At 43.8% G+C, this 16227-nt stretch overlaps 3 protein-coding genes across 9 annotated transcripts in view; 2 read left to right on the forward strand and 1 right to left on the reverse strand.

Moving 5' to 3' along the window:
* The window catches only part of LOC135503327 (potassium voltage-gated channel subfamily KQT member 1-like), a 138156-nt gene extending 131148 nt beyond the window's left edge, over positions 1–7008 (forward strand). For all 7 annotated transcript variants that reach the window (XM_064796863.1, XM_064796864.1, XM_064796862.1 and 4 more), the window contains 3 exons: positions 540–747; positions 1667–1763; positions 1919–7008. In XM_064796863.1, the coding sequence (XP_064652933.1) occupies positions 540–747; positions 1667–1763; positions 1919–2716 (1103 nt within the window). In that variant the 3' untranslated portion in view covers positions 2717–7008. The remainder of the gene's footprint in view (positions 1–539; positions 748–1666; positions 1764–1918) is intronic.
* Positions 7009–11822: 4814 nt separating this feature from the next.
* On the forward strand, positions 11823–14587 carry LOC135503031 (cytochrome P450 1A1-like). The gene has a single exon (XM_064796295.1). It carries the CDS (start codon positions 12391–12393, stop codon positions 13915–13917), a length of 1527 nt encoding a protein of 508 aa, XP_064652365.1. The 5' UTR covers positions 11823–12390; the 3' UTR covers positions 13918–14587.
* Positions 14025–15940, reverse strand: LOC135502823 (AAC-rich mRNA clone AAC4 protein-like; the record flags this gene model as incomplete). Its single annotated transcript, XM_064795927.1, has 3 exons — positions 14025–14454; positions 14593–14755; positions 15491–15940. Coding segments are annotated over 3 exons (810 nt in total), but the record flags the coding sequence as incomplete, so codon positions are not given.
* Between the last annotated feature and the right edge of the window lie 287 nt (positions 15941–16227).

Here is a 16227-nt window from a genome sequence, read left to right on the forward strand (position 1 = left end):
CACCACGTGCACGGCCATTTGCACTTGTTGTTATCGTCGTTGATTCATAAACATAACAAATACGATGACGCAAAATTATGATCGGAAGAGGTGTATGTGCTCAATCGAACTAAATTTAAAATCTCGACACCAAAACCGTGGCATCACTTGACTTTCGGATGGCAAAATTTCTTTAAACCATATCGAACCAAGGAAACATATTGCGAGTTCTGGATACAAGCATGTAAAAAAGGAGGTGGGGATAATTTATTATATCGTTTTCCTACTGACATGGGGCTCGTGAGAATACAACACTTAAGAACTTTGGTCCCGGAAATGCAGATGGTACGGCTTGCGCATAACTGACCAATCAGCTAACAGAGCCAACAAATGACGTAAATCATGCATAATCAGGTGTGCAACGTCTTTTGCTGGCTCTGTTAGCTGTGCTGGCTCTGTTAGCTGATTGGTCAGTTATGCGCAAACTACAATCGTCATATCCGGGACCGAAGCTCTCACAAGAGATTCCCATCTCACCTAACTTCGCATGGCTTTTGCAGAAGATCTCGAAAATTACCAAGATGGCGGTGTCACCACCCTGACAGAGCAACACAAGCGCGCCATACGGGCAATCAGGAAAATACAATACTTCGTCTCCCGCCGGAAGTTCAAGGAGGCGCTGCGACCTTATGACGTCAAGGATGTGATTGAACAGTACTCCGCTGGTCACGTGGACATGCTGGCGAGGATAAAGACCTTACAGGGAAGGTAGGTGACCTACACTCTCCAAAATACATGTAATGGTTTTGAGAGCTTTTGAAAAATCTTTATATGGTGTTTCAGCTGACAGAAATATGCACCCCTAAAAGGTTTGAGAAGTGAAAAAACCAAAAAAGGATATTGAACTTGTTAAAGACCTCAAAGGGTTTTTCGTTTCTCTGAAAAACTTCTAGAGGTTTTTGTGTTTGCTGAAAAACCCTAGTAAAAGTTATTTCAAGACCACAAAAACTCGTATTTTTACAGCGTATCTCTAGAATGCGCTACTGTACAAGTACCTTTCTGATGTTGGCTATTTGCCACTTACTATACATGTATAGTAAGTATAGTAAGTGGCAAATAGCCAACATCAAAAAGGTACTTTAGTTCCAATTCAAGCCACCAATTTCGGGAAGCATGTATGCTTCCCGAAATTGGCTTGCTTGGAACTAACTTTTTCCCCCTTGTCCGTCATTAAAGGCATTCAAGTGTGTTGGACAACAATGACTAGCTCCTTTGTCCCTCACCCATAAAGCCTAGTTTCCCCTTATGACATCACTATTTCGGACACTCAGCGCCCCATTTCTGGAAAGGTGTATACAGGGCACAGAAATAAAGTAAAAGCCTAAAATTGTCACAGTCATGAAATAAAAATATTTCATTGGAAAGTTGCTGCGTTTTACCATTTCTCCATACACATGTACTTCCAGTAAAAATGTTGTGGTATCATCTCTAACTCAAAGCTATCTTCCTTCATTGAATAGAGTAAAACGTCCAGTGGTTACAATGACCACTTTCTGTAGATATCGTGCCCCTCCCGTGGAGAAGGAGTCACCTAACTGCACGACAAGGAATCAATCCTCAAACTCCCAGTTCATAGGCGAGTTAATCCTTTAAAGTTGTGTATTTATGCAATGGTCTTCTCTTCCAGACTCGATCAAATACTTGGAAAACAAGGCTCAAAATCCAAGGATGTTTACGATTCAAAATTTAGTTTAGCATCAAGAGTGGTCAAAGTGGAAAGATCGGTAGGTAAAAGCTAACCAATATTATGATTTCAATGCATGCGTGTTTACTCAACAAAAGTCTATTCACCGAATGCTTAAAAGGACAACTTTAGCATGAGATATGTTGGTTTTTTGTAGCTGAATTTACAGAATATTTCCTTCATATTTTATTTTAGGTTGAGGACGTAGAATCGAAGCTGGACCTTCTGATAGATATGTACAAAGAGGACAGGCGGATGTGGCAGGACATGCAGCAAAAACAACTTAAGGCTCAACAGGAACAAGTTCAACCTTCACAACAGCAACAACAACAGCAACAACAACAGCAGCAAAAGCAACAGCAACAACTAGAAAAAGAATGGAAACAACAACATCCACCACCGCGGTATCCTCATTTACAGTTCTATCAAAGACTTCATCCTCCTTCGGGGTCAATAATTAAACCTCGTCCAATTTTAGTGGACAAACACTACGCCAGTGAGCCTAATACTCCAATAGTGCGTAATCCTGATAAACCTATGCATAGAAACTTATCAGACCTGGGACCGAGGATCAAAAAGCGTGTGACGTATCGTTGTTTATCAGACGGCAGTGACCTTGACCATATTGACTCATCGGTGTCAAGGTCAGCTGGGAAACTGACAATACCTGATGAGATGCACCCTCAAGAAGATAATGATAGTCCGCAAAATTCCGCACAGGGTTCACCCCGCCTGGATCATCTCTCAGAATGCAATACGGACACTGAATATATTAGTGATGCTGAGAGTGTGACGTCACAGGACGAACCAACCAATAAGAACAGTCAGACGGCTGAAAATAGCACCGCAGAAAACAATATGGCGGCAACCACTTCCGATTGTCCTGCTACTTTGAAAGTCGAGGCTACGGAAACTCGGACGTTGCGCCCTGGTGAGAATTCGCACGTGCTAGTTCGGCCAGAGATACTAAAATTGAGGAAAACCATGTGTTAACCCGTTATTGTGTATAGTAGTTGGGTGTGGGACATTTCAAGTGTAGGTTATTGTTACCAAGGATCACAAATGATTCAAAATTGAAATTCGCAGTGGACATGCATGCTACCTCGTGGTACGTCAGAGTGCCCTGTGAACCTCTAATGCGGGTATGCTCAGCAGAATGAGCCTTCTGTCATTCTGTCAGTTGGGGTTGTGGGATACAGTACCATTACTTCCCTTTAGGTCAAAAACCAGTTCAAACCTCTTTCCTCTCAAAAAGCTCAAGTGACTGAAGAAGGAACATTTTGCATATGCCGCATTGTGTGGTCTCTTAATATAATCTTCGTCATGCAGTTCCAAGAACTTGTATTTGGTTTGGTCACAGATGTAGAGCAAAGGGTTGGTTTCCGCTATCAGATGAGTAATGAGACTGGCTGATGGACTGGCCCTCCTCCCTCACGTTGTATATTGCCACTGCGCACTTGCTGTCGCATCGTTGCGCGGCGAAGTGGCGCTGCTGGGCATGGCCAGACTTCATTTAAGACTTCATTCATATCTCCTTGTGGCCTCCAAGTCAGTTGACTCTGGTCAACATTGAAATAAGACCTAAGTGAGGCTGTAAAAATAAAAGACAAGTTCAAATTCTTGCCTTGTACGGTATGTATGCTTCGTGAAATTTGTTTTTCCTCGCTCCTGAGAGAGATCCAGCAAGGATCAAAAGCTAGTGAGAAAAAGTCATGAAAAAGGTGTCGACGTTCTTTACTACAGTTTATATTTATCGGGATTTAGTAGAAAATACGAAAAAAGATTGGTGCTGAACGGCACGGGACAGTCGGCTCACACCTCTGCCCGCATGAAAAATACATCGTTTTCTTGTTACAAATGTAGGCGTGTGATGCATTAACACTGCTGTATATGTTAAAATTTTAAAGGTTTTCGTCAAAAGGTTATCTTTGTTTTTAGTAAAGTTTTTACAAGAGTTATTTCTTGGTAAAAGTATTTTTGTGTCTGATCTATTGACCCTAGTCCGGTTACTAGTAATTATTTTCATTTGAATATGAAATCAGTAAATCTGATGGATATGACAGAAATACAAGAGTTTTTTCACTGTAGCTAATTTACTGTAAAGGAGGACTAGAAGTAGGGACAAGCACCTTGAAATGATGGACTCTTACAACCAGTCATCGGGGTGATTGAGTGTCTCGCGAGATTGGAGGCTGCCATTTTAAGGTGTACTGTCCTATTATTTTAGTCGTATAAGCGTTGTAGGAAACATATACATGACATTCAATGCGTCTGCTCTGAAAGGCAATAAACTACACTTAGTACTTATACATTATGTTCATCACTAATGGCTAAATGATCACTGTACATTCAATTCACTCCAATTTTTCATTCAAATCTGCGATATAATTTTCGTTTCATTTTCAATGTTGTATATTACAATTTTTATATCTAACCATCGCCAGAGATTCTTTCATATTGTTATATTTCATGTAAACATACATTAATTCGCATCCTCCTTCAGCAAGCCTGTGTATCGGCCCTAAAACACTCTCAATCTTGAGGGTTTTTTAAAACCGACCGAAAAGCGTGCTGTGAGAGGGTTTTTGAATTGTAGATAATATTTGCTTTGCGAATTGGTTTAATAGAGCTGCTGCTTTTAATTATAGAATGATTAGGTCAAGCCACCAGGGCAGACAAGAACCCCAACAACCTCTACACCCGTGGACTTCTTTCAGCAATTCAAAATGACCAACCTGTAGCCCCTGGACACACCATTGCCTCACGCGACAGGTGACCAACCAAAGCGATCACGTGGGGATAATGACCCGTCTATTTTGGTCGTTACGTGTCACTAAAGTGTTGATATGTAGGACTAAAACATTCTGAGGCAGTTTTTGATATAGCTTACGGATTGCATGTAGGGCTGCCGTTACACTCCGTAAAGGTTTCTCAATGATCCTACTTGAGAAGTTACGGCCCTACTGGAAGTAATTTTGATGTAAAAAACCAACATATCTCACACCGAGGTTGGTGCATTAGGCTGTGTTCTATTTCAGCAATTCGCAATGCGTCACAAGTTATGCGTATATAAGCGCACTCACTGTTATACACAGTTCGTATGGAACTGCTTAGTTAAGTTAAGACAAAGGTGGACGAGGGCAAATATGATATTCAAGTAGGCCTATACTGGTGAAATCTAGACGCCCTGACCTGTGTACATGTACTCTTTCAAGAACAAAACCAAATGTACAATGTACACCCTGCACACACCCATAATCCTAACAAAAACTGCTATCAATCTGTGAGCGGTTTGCGAAAAAGCTGACAACTGCTTGAAATTTAGAAAACGTGTTTGAAAAATATTTTTGGATTATTTGAGAAATTACACATTTTGGTGGCGGTCTCACCATTCAGACAATAATAACCTGTGACGTGTTCTGCAAGAGTAAAAATCACATGCCCCCAACAGCTATTCGAGTTTTTACTACAGGAGCATATCGCCTCATCGATGACTCCCTTCTTAGTCATTTTTGCTCTTATCCATTTTTGGTAGTTGACATATTGTACAAAGCACCAGAGTTTCTGCATTCCAATGTTAAGATTTCAGATCCCACCGATTGGGGGTGCCGACGACGAGAACCGCAATTCAGTGGTCACATTCACATTATTTTAGAGAAAAAAATCATTTCATTGATTCCCATGGAATATATACCCAACCTTTTAGACAATTGATATCTTGTTAATAAACAATCGTAATCTAAGTCATGAGCAGAGGTTGTCAACTGAGTGAATGTTGCGTGGGAGAGTGGAGAGAGATTGGACAGTTTGCCTCTTTTCCATATCAGCGCCCCTCTTTGTGGTCCGGTTTTTGGGTAGGCCAATCTTGTCTGTCAAACCAACCAAATAGCGACTGTAGCGACGTGGCGGAGGGCAGGTCAGTATAAAACCTGTATTTTGCACCTACGCATAAGCCATGCTAGTACGCTAGTCAAGTTGGCACTTGACAAGTGTAATCAAGTGCGAGGCTTGAAGGTTCAAGGTCATGAAGTTCAGCCGTGACGCCAAAAGAAATGATAACACTGTGAGGTTTGACCAGACCGCCGCAAGAGGCGCCACCTTGGAAAAGGAGAATTGTTGACAATGCATGTGTGTGTAGTGAATTGGAATGTTCCACTCCCTGTGTTCCTACCAAAAACAGAGATTTCGTGTAAGTTGCAAAAATGATTGTTTGTGATTGGACAGATGGCTAGTATGTATTGTATTCGCATTTGAGACATCGTGTGTTGTGTGCATGGCATAGCCATATTCATTTCACAGAAATGACTATGGAAGATACAATTGTTGATTGCTGTACCGAGTGTCTGAAGTATGGAGCTCGTTATTACATTGAAGGTGATTGAATGTTGCTAATGAGTCTGGTGTTGAAAATAATGATTGGCGATGACTAGGCGTGCGTGCGTGTGCTGTTGTGTGCGAAAGGAGGTCGTCTCAAAGTGTGGTCTCAATGTCTTCTGGTTCTATAGTACTTGGTTCTTGATGTACCAAATCAAAAGCGTTCTATTTTCCCCAGCTGTTCTAATGACCAAACGTACCCCCTCTCTTTGTCAAGAACTTGAAACGAACCCTAAAGCAATTAGAACTTGTTCAAAACGAAGTAAACGCCAGTTTCAAAGAGAGGAGTCAGTTCTTTGTTTACCAGGGAACAGACTCCCGCCATTGAAATCGGCAATTAGTTTATTTTAAAGGCGTTCTAATTGCTGTAGGATTTCAAGTTCTATGAGCCAAAATGGCGGCCAGTGACGGTGCCTATGATAGAACTAGAACATGGAACTAACCCCCCCCCCCCGCGTGAAAGCATTTTGATCGAGATGCGGAAGATGGGATGGAATGAACTGTTGTGTCGAGTCGTTTGGAAGAGAAGTGTCTTTTGTTTTACATGCGTGAAGTGCTTCGTAGAGAGGTGTCCCCATTACCGAGCCTGAGAGGTAACGATGAACAATAGTCAACTTGGCAAGGGGCCGGTTGTTCAAGACGGGATTTGGTCACTAACGCTGGCGATAACTGAAGGAGATAACACCCAGTTAAGGTAACGCCAGCGTTACTGACACAACTTGTCTTTCGATGCCCAGTTCTCATGCCCTGCTACTTAAGAAAAAGATTTAATATTCGATTTTTTATGTATGATAGAAAGCTGATTGAACCAGCCCGTACGTTGTTTAGGTCGGCACCCCTGGAGTCCGTGGTCGATATGACTGTGAGTTTACGACTTTATTACATTCACTAATAAAAGTTTCTATAAATCAGTTCTGTTGTGTTATTCTTTGTTTTTATTCTAGTTGTTCTTCAGAAGAGGCTATGGTCTAGTTGCTCAGACTCGCAACCATGGCTAATATTTATAAAGACTAGTAAATGCTTTTAGTACAGTTTTCTACAGAGATAGATGGTGTAAATGTACATGAAGTTTAAAGTAGAAGCATTTACTAGTCTTATAAATATCAGCCCATGTCAACTTGCGCTCAAAAAGTTCCTACAAGTCCCTGCCAGTCCCTGATAAGACGCGACCACCCTTCGCCCTAAAGATAGTAACTCTGAAGTGTTTGTACACTATTTCATGGAGTTTATTTTCGATTCGACATCAGTTCAGTTCGACGTTCGTTTCGTCAAGTGCATCAGGAACCACATGCGTGTATTGTAAAGTGCCCGGCCCGATTTGACATATCATTACTTCTTCTTCTTCTTCGTTCAACCAGCCCAGCTTTAACTCAGTCCTTTGGCGGAGATGAAGCGGCTTGTCGTTTTGAGAACCTGTTGTGTTTTCCTCAGTTTCCCCTCGACATTTGTGTCTGCGGACCAGAATTTCTGTCGTTAATCCTGGTGCAAGGGACAGTATTGCAGGATGTGGTCTGGTGTCTGCACTGGTGTCTGGCATTGATACACCATGACGATAACCGGGAATATGACCGCACCTTATATGAAGAAAAAGAAAATGTATTCATGCCCAGTAGAGAATATCTCCAAATGGAAGTACCATCCTGAGTCACCGATAGATGAATGTCCGGGGGTCTCAAAAAACCGTGTTGGGGAGAAAAGTTAGTTTGTCTTCGGCCACCTCACGGCCCAGCAGGAATTCTGCGACTGCAACAACGCTATTGTAGAAAGAAGAAGTTGACGAAATAAAAGCCGATTTAATGATGAAAATACACGTTTCTTATCGTTTCTAATGAACAAGACCATCTTAAAGAAATCGGGGGTTGACGTTCGCTTCCCCGGCCCTGCACACAAACCCCTGTAGTCCGAGGGCTGAGGGGTTTATGGGTGCAATCTTGCTCCCAAAATTACTCTTCATGTTTGATAAGGGCTCTATCTCGTTTCAATGAGGCAGGTTCTGTAGCAGTGACAGCTGCCAGTCATCGTGGTACATGTACAGGGTGACAAAAAAACAACCCATGGAAATGTTAACAACATTAACTATCAGTTAGGTGTCAACTCCAGATATGATGGCTGCTACTATCCTCTCAGAATAGTTATGATATATTTAGTATAAACTGCGTTTGCTGTACACATGCTCGATTCCTTTATTTGGCACAGAAATAGACATCAGAAGATATGCAGCAATAAAAATGACAGTTGAAATTAGTTTTAGATATGACATTAGATATCACGACTTTTGTTCATCAAATTAGAAACTGCTGAGGTTTGATCTCGCGTAGTATCGCGTGGGTATCGTGAATTTTAGCTTCGCTTTTTCCACAACAGGGAGGGCAGCTGATGTTCTTGGAACATGAGAAACTTTACGCAAATCAAATAATGCGTATGAAGTTAATTATTGTTTTAACTATGGTTGCATCCTGAGATCAGGGTTTTTACTCCTTCCTCGTATCGAGAGGCGGAGTATATTGAAAACTACTGGTGCCAGAATGCTATAGTTGGTGATTCTAAACGATACGGACAACTTATAGATGTATAACTATCGCCCAGGACTAGTGTGTGACTATCGCCCAGGACTAGTGTTGTAAAGTCGTCTCAGATCAACATTAAAGTGCTACTTAGGAATGAGAAATACATGCATGCCATCTTCGCATGATGAACAGACATCCTTGAGAGCCAATAGAGATGTTTAGAGACCTTCCCTCTAGGCGTAAACGTCACCGTCAACGCTGAGCTTGCCATTTGGAAATACCTTTCTTCCAATAAAGATTGAGGTCGTTAGCAAATCTTCCGATTTGAATTGAATGTCAGGAAGAGAGAATTCTACGCAACATTTGTTGCTCTCACTGTGAATATTTTCATGAACGATCATCAGTAGGCCTACAATGGCGACGGCAGCCGCGGATTTCGACATATCAGAAACCGACGACATCTCCTATCTCATGTACCTCTGGCTGATACCGATGATCGTAGGTATACCGGGTAACATACTGGCCATAGTTGTAGCAAATCGAAAAAACAACAAGAGGTTTTCTACATGCATCTACTTGACAGCCATGGGTGTAGTGGATACAGCGTTGTTACTCGAGAGGATTCTTGCGATCGTTTTGAACAAGGTGCTCATCGAATACGGGATCGTCGAAGAACCCCTATGGTGGTTTAGGTAATGCAGCGGTCAATGTTAACCTTGTACCCTCCCTGGCCATGCGATCGACACTTGGGCCAAGTCGACACTTGGGTATGACACAAATTCAACAAGGACAATTTAATCGCCTGGGTCCTGGCTCACAACTTTTTCCAACTTTTTTCACTCCTTCCTAGTAGGATCAGTAACTTCCTATTAAAGCTGATAATTACGCTGTATGGCGCCTACTTTGCGGCCAAAGACAACATTCGTGGTATCTTTTTCCGTAGCCCTGCTAAAGGAGGTTGCTATACTGCGTGGATTCTTTTTGCTTCAGGGTCGAAATGTACATCCTGTACACCAGCAGTATCCTCTCTGGTCTGTTTCTGGCGGGGATGTCTATCGATCGTCTGTTAGCTGTCTGGTTTCCGATGGACGCCCAGCGGCTGTGCACCGCGTCGCGGGCCAGGGCGACCGTGGTGGCGCTCACAGTTGCCGTAGCGGTCCTGAATGGTCATTTGTTTTATGTAGTGCATTTTTTCAAGGACAGACAACTTGGTAAGAACTTTAAAATTATTAGAAAAAAGCTTAGCCCATTTCCAATTTCCCCCTACGCCATGAAATAGGCTTCATTTGTGGGGCGGGCCAGCTATTTCTGGCGAACATTCTGATGAAGTTTGAGCCTGATATGATCACCGGCGTGGATTTGGGGATCCAATTAATCCGCTGAGCCCTAAAACGTGGTGGACCCGTGAAATTAAAACAAAAACGACCCCAAAAACCTAGGACCCCCAAATCCCGAACTTATCGTGGTCATGTCAGAAATTCTATGGATTTATGCCCTGGGTTAGGTCTTTCTGCCCAGTAAATATCAGTTCGAGGGAGATATTGGGAACAAGTTAATGCAATTGATGCTTAAAGGAAAATGGTTTGAAATCTATATACACGTGGTGTGTAGCCTGGAGATTGATGCCCTTCTTCTTCTTCTTCTTCAATTACTCGGTTGGCCGTCTGTCGACGTATAATAATCGAGGTGGGGGTGTGGGCATGCGGGGAGGAAGGTTTGTTAGTAGCATGCCTTGGGGAGGCATGCCCTGAACGCTGCGGGTGAAGTAGCCCCGCGAGCGTCTGCGCTTGAACTATTCCAGTCGGAAGTTGTACGGATGATGAAAGATTTCCTGTACGCGTCGGTGTTGCATCTAGTTTGAATTAGTCTGTTCCTTCTTCCAGGGTTGATCAGATTGGGGTCAAGTTGAACTTCGACTTTCTTATTTATTATTAGGTAGAAAAGGATGAGGCGTTGGTTTTTCCGTCGTGATGTTAAGGGTTCCCAGTTGAGATTTCTCAAGAGTTCCATGACGCTAGTTTTGGGCTGGTTGTTCCGGGTGACGAACTGTGCTGCCCTTCTTTGTATACGTTCTATGTTAGAGGCCTCTCTGCTATTGTCGTCAGGGTCCCAAACCTATTAGCTGTATTCAATTCCCATGCTATCCTTTCAGGTATCTACGCCGTAACAATTACCGTCCCTGATCCAGAATTCAAAGTCATAGGAGGTATTTCAGCAGGATTTCAAGCAGTAGTTGGCACAGTCCTACCCTTCCTCGTCATTTTAACCTGCAACATTCTTATCATAATCACACTAAAAAATGCTTCAAAAGATCGTCGAAAGCTAGACACGAGGCATGCGCAGAAAAGAACTGACACGCAGCATCTAACGCGCATGCTCCTGTTCGTTAGTTTTGCCTACGTCATCACGACTTTACCGTACAGATTGAATCATTTTTCAATGAAAATCCCCGCCGTCGCTGAGATATACGACCTTACCCAGGTTTATTGGAGAAAGCTGTACGTCGTTCAGACCTATGCTTTGTCTATCATTTGGTTGTGTAATTACTCAATTAATTTCTTCCTTTACTGTCTGGCAGGTGGCAAAAAGTACCGCAATGACGCCAAAGAAGTCATGATGCAAATATTGTGTTGACCATTTCGGCTTCTAGACTAGGTCTCGGCGTGTTCCAAAAGGTGAATGTCGTCACTCGCTTTTATTTTACAGTTTAATGAATGATTGTGAAAAATAATACACTTACGTTAAACTAAAATATTTAAAAATTGTTTCTAATAATTGAGGCGTGCTTCATAGAGCAATTATGCATCAGTAATGCCGATGTATAGTGTGCCATGCAGAGCCACCTATCTGCCACTTCATAATCAGGCGCACCTTCATCTATACTGGTCTCCCTTTAAGTTCAACTCTATTTTGATGATAACTGTGACTTCCACTTTTCCTGGCTCTGTTTACGAATATCCTCCAATCAGCATGACATTGTCAGCTTGTGCTCGGTCACTGCGCGAACTAAGCGACCAACTTGTGAATGCCAATGATGAAAGCCTCGAACGAAAAAAGCTCCAAATCATGGGTTGTTGAATGATTGTATGCATTAGAACTTTGAAGCTTTTGACATACTTGTATATACTTCTAAATAGGGCCCACTGCCAATGTATGACCAGCCTGACAAGGCCGAGGCCTACCAGTTTATGTTTGTGCAAGTCATCGTATTAAAAGGCTTCGACGGACACAGGCTCACGCACGTGCATATAGGTTGTTCAACATAATATACACCGGTATGATATCGAATCTGATTTATTTACAATTGTCGATCGATCGGTCGATATCAGAAGACGGATAAGTGTCTTAGGCTCAAGTGAATGTCGCTCGCAAAATGCCAGAAGACGGACCTAGGAGCAGGTGTCTCAGAGTTGCCGCAGACGGACTTCAGCTGGAGTTTTCTAGCAGTTATTTCAAAGTTGGACATTAGAAGGTGTGTTCTGGGTGCTGCAGACTGACATGAGTAGGTGTCTGCTAGGTGCCAAAGATAGATATTAGCGGGTGTTTGCTAGCTGTCACAGACGGATATTAGCAGGTGGATGATTGTAGGTGCCACAGACGGACATGACCAGGTGCCTTCTAGGAGCCGCGGACGGAGATTAGCAGGTGTCTTCTTGGTGCCGTAGGTGTCTACTAGCTGCCACAGATAGATATTAGCAGTCTTCTAACTGCCACGTACGGACATTAGCAGGTGTTTTCAAACTCCCCCACAGCTCACCAGACGGCGCTATCCTGCCTCAATCCGGCATGGGTGTCCTTAGTCTTCTGACGATCCCGGAGTTGTCCGTGGCCATCCCCGTGTTCCTCATCGCCGTCGTTATGGTGTTCGTAATCCAAGCTCTCATGGACAGGTCGCAGTCCTTCCCGGGGCCATTTCGACTACCTCTGGTCGGAAACATCCCGCAACTCGGAAAGCGGACGCACGAAAGTTTAAAGAGGCTCAGCGACACGTATGGTGACGTCATGACGATATGGTTGGGAGGTCACAAGGCGATTGTGTTGAGTAGTATCGACGCCATGAAAGATTGTTTTCTGGGACAGGCTGTGACGTTTTCTGGTAGGCCCCATTTTGATTCATTTGACCACGCTTTGGAATCAGGGGTGACTCCGATTGCCGTCAAGACGTTATGTCCTGGACAGCGATTCCAGCGCAAGACACTCCGCGAAGGCATCGTCAAGTTTGTCAATGATCGGGATTGTCCAATTTCTCCAATGATTGAAAGCGAGGCGGAGGAATTGATAACGAGGCTGATGGAGAAGACACGTGACGGACTAGACCCCGTGAACCCAGCAGACGAATTCTACATGACGGCCACTGCTGTGATATACAGACTAGCTTATGGTGAGTTTGATCGCTCTAACATAGGAGATTTTGCCACGCATTTGGAGTACACCCGAAACTTGGTAAAATGGGTCGGGACGTCGAAAATTGGTGACTTGTTTCCATGGACGCAGCCTTTTTTTCGTGGACAGCTAACCGAGTTCCTAAAGGCACGTGACACGTACAAGGCCATCGTGCATAAAAAGATTAACCGTCATTTCGAGGAATTCGACGAGAACAACATCCGGGACATCATGGATGACATCATCCGTGTCATGCACAATACGACGCCAGACCAGATGGATGCTCTTGAACACAAGGACCCAGACATGATCTGGATGTCGCTGGCCCTCGTCGCGGCAGGGACGGAGACAACCGGGTCATCACTAAACTGGGTTCTGGTCTATCTTCTCAAACACTCGGAACACCTGAAGAAAGTCCATGCAGAAATCGACGACGTCATTGGCAGGGACAGAAACCCCACCGCAGACGATCGAAAGAAGTTACCATATTTGGATGCGTGTATTCTTGAGGCGCTTCGGCTGTGTCCACCAATTCCGCTGGCTATACCACACGCAGCGACAACGGATGTGGAATACAGAGGAAAGAAGATTCCGAAAGGTTGCATCGTGTTTTCCAACATCTACGCCATTCACCGGAACCCTCAGACCTGGAAGAACCCGGATGTTTACGACCCGACGCGGTTCCTGAACGCAGACGGCGAAGTCATCATCGCCAAACAGGAAATGGTTGTGCCATTCGGTCTAGGCATGCGCAGATGTTTGGGAGAAACGCTGGCTAGGGCGGAACTTTTTGTGATTATTGCCACTTTGCTTCAGAAGTTTGACGTCACGGTAGCTCCTGGATCCGAGGTTAATCTGGTTGGGGACGTTGGCCTGACTGTTTGGCCCAAACCATACCAGGTCATGCTAAGCCGTCGTCAGAGTGAGTAAAAACTTGTTCGAATGTGACCAACGACCTCGTCTACGAAAGCCCAGAAGGCTGATTCCATATTTGGTATTTTGGTGGTGCTGTATAGGTAATCGGCAAAGAAAGCAGATTTATAAAATACAACATTTATTACAACATATATCTACATGTAAATGCATAAACAAAAGTGCTTTCGGCCGAAAGACAATAGATAAAACACTGCTGAAAACATTTAGAAAAGTATAAATACTATTCACTAGTTACATGTACTGTGTCGACGTGTTTGAGCCAGACACAGTGAGAGGCACATGCACAAATGTATATTCTACCTGTAATAGGCCTTTGTATAACAGTTTTGCTTTGTCACTTGTTATAGAAAATCTCCGGAGCTTTCCTGTGATTGGCCACTGTAATTAACACCACAGTGTTGAATTTCGTGACGTCACTGATTGCGTCATAGGCCTGCGTCAGATAGTTCGCTGCGTGCTTGGTCTCTGCCCATATATGGAGAATCTGTTTGGACCACTTCTCAAGGGAGGTCTGGGTTGAACGGATGACCCCTGAAATAAGATAAACGGAAAATAACAATTAAAGGAGGTTGCGGATAATTTGCTTCATTGTTACATTACATTGTTCCTGATAAAAAAAGCGAGAGAATTAAAAAAATTAAAACCCATAATTAAGGTTACGATACCTACCATGTAACTTCTTGTTCAATATCCTCTGGGCATCTTCCAGGGTGTATTCCCCGCTGAACTTCATAGCTCTGGTAACCGAGACGCCAACTGTCGTGTCGAACAGTTTGCAGGTGTAGTCGGTCATGGCGCCACCATACGGGAAATAGACGACCTCCATCTCCGTCTGAAGAGACAAAATGAAAATGAGTTGCGAAGCGAGAATGATGACACATTCAAAACATCCAGAGCGTAGGATGGGCCACGGGAGGGTAGACTCATATACATGTACAGTCAATTTCGTCATCCTGACCGTCCTTCCTCTATGTGAGGGCCGAGGCCGGTCCACTGCGTCCGGAGTGTATGGGAGAGGCGCGGCGGGGGCATGCGAATGGTCCCAACATTTCTCCAGTGCACATTGTGACAAAAGGCACCAAGGACACTGGATGTGATCTTGGAGTACGATGTAATGAAGAACAACTGACGGACTTGGCCATGCCCAAGGAACAGCTTTTTGGTCCGACCTTTTTTGAAGGACCACTTGCCTTTACCGCCGGCAGCGCGGAAAGAGCAAGGACACCCCGCGGAGGACACTGGACGATCAGGTAAACCTGCACGGTTTCTGGTCAGTAGTGTCTGTGTGGTTTTGGCTGAATGGCTGCCGGGAGATATTTCCTGGGGAGTTTTCGCAAATCCCCGAAACACCAACGTGAACACCTATACCATTGTTCGATCTCCCGCAGGAATCTCCGAGAGAGGCGACCAATGAAGGGACTGGAGTGGGTTGCGAGTACTGTTGTGGGACCATCAAGTAGTTAAAGGTATATCAGGCTTATTCGCTTCATCAGTTAAAGGTGGAGTAGATGTATTTATCTCAAAATATCATATCAAAGAGGGGACACTGAAAGTTTAAAACTCTTACCTTATGAAGCTCGGCGCCGAAAGTCCTCTTCAACATTTCGTAAGACAAAACCTCGGAGACCATAGAATTTCCCCCGGCATTTGGCAGATCTTTGATTTTGTTTGCGTCGTCTGAGAGAGTCATCTTGTCAAAACGTCTGAAGGGGTCAAATTCGCACTGGACCAGCCCAGCAGAAGAATTGTCTTTGATGAGTTTTATCAGTTTCACGCATTGCCTCAAATTGACGGAGAAGTTCTCGCTGATGAATAGGTTAACATTTTCTGACTGCGAGACAAATTTCGTCCCAACGTTCGTTCTGTTGCTGTAGCAATCCTCGGCCCTTGAAAAAACTGGCGTTCGTATCCCATGCTTCAATGTGAGGCACGTATTTAGGGGCGCACTGTCGAGGCTGGTCGGGGGAGAAAATCCGATGATGATGCCGGTGTCGGCGCCTTGTTGAGGAATGATGCATCATTGACATTCGCGAAGGTGGTCGGTATTTCAGAGGCATCATTGTGAAGGACATGAAATCAAACTTTCAGAAATTTATTCGAACAAGTCCTAAATCCAATCCTGAAATCGCCCGTGACACAACTTGTATGGTTTTCACTGTGGCTTCTGATGAAATATGTCGTCTGCTTATTGCACCACATCTTTTATACACGCGGTAATGTTTACAATAGGCTATTTTAAGAACAAGCGTCAACATCAACCAATCAGCGGTTCACTTCATGATTTCGTAATATTTCTATATTTAG

This window comes from Lineus longissimus, chromosome 19 (assembly GCF_910592395.1).
Source record: "Lineus longissimus chromosome 19, tnLinLong1.2, whole genome shotgun sequence".
NCBI lineage: Eukaryota > Metazoa > Nemertea > Pilidiophora > Heteronemertea > Lineidae > Lineus > Lineus longissimus.

Coding starts and splice junctions, on each gene's coding strand:
- LOC135503031 (XM_064796295.1), top strand. CDS start 12,391: ATGGGTGTCCTTAGTCTTCTGACGATCCCGGAGTTGTCCGTGGCCATC.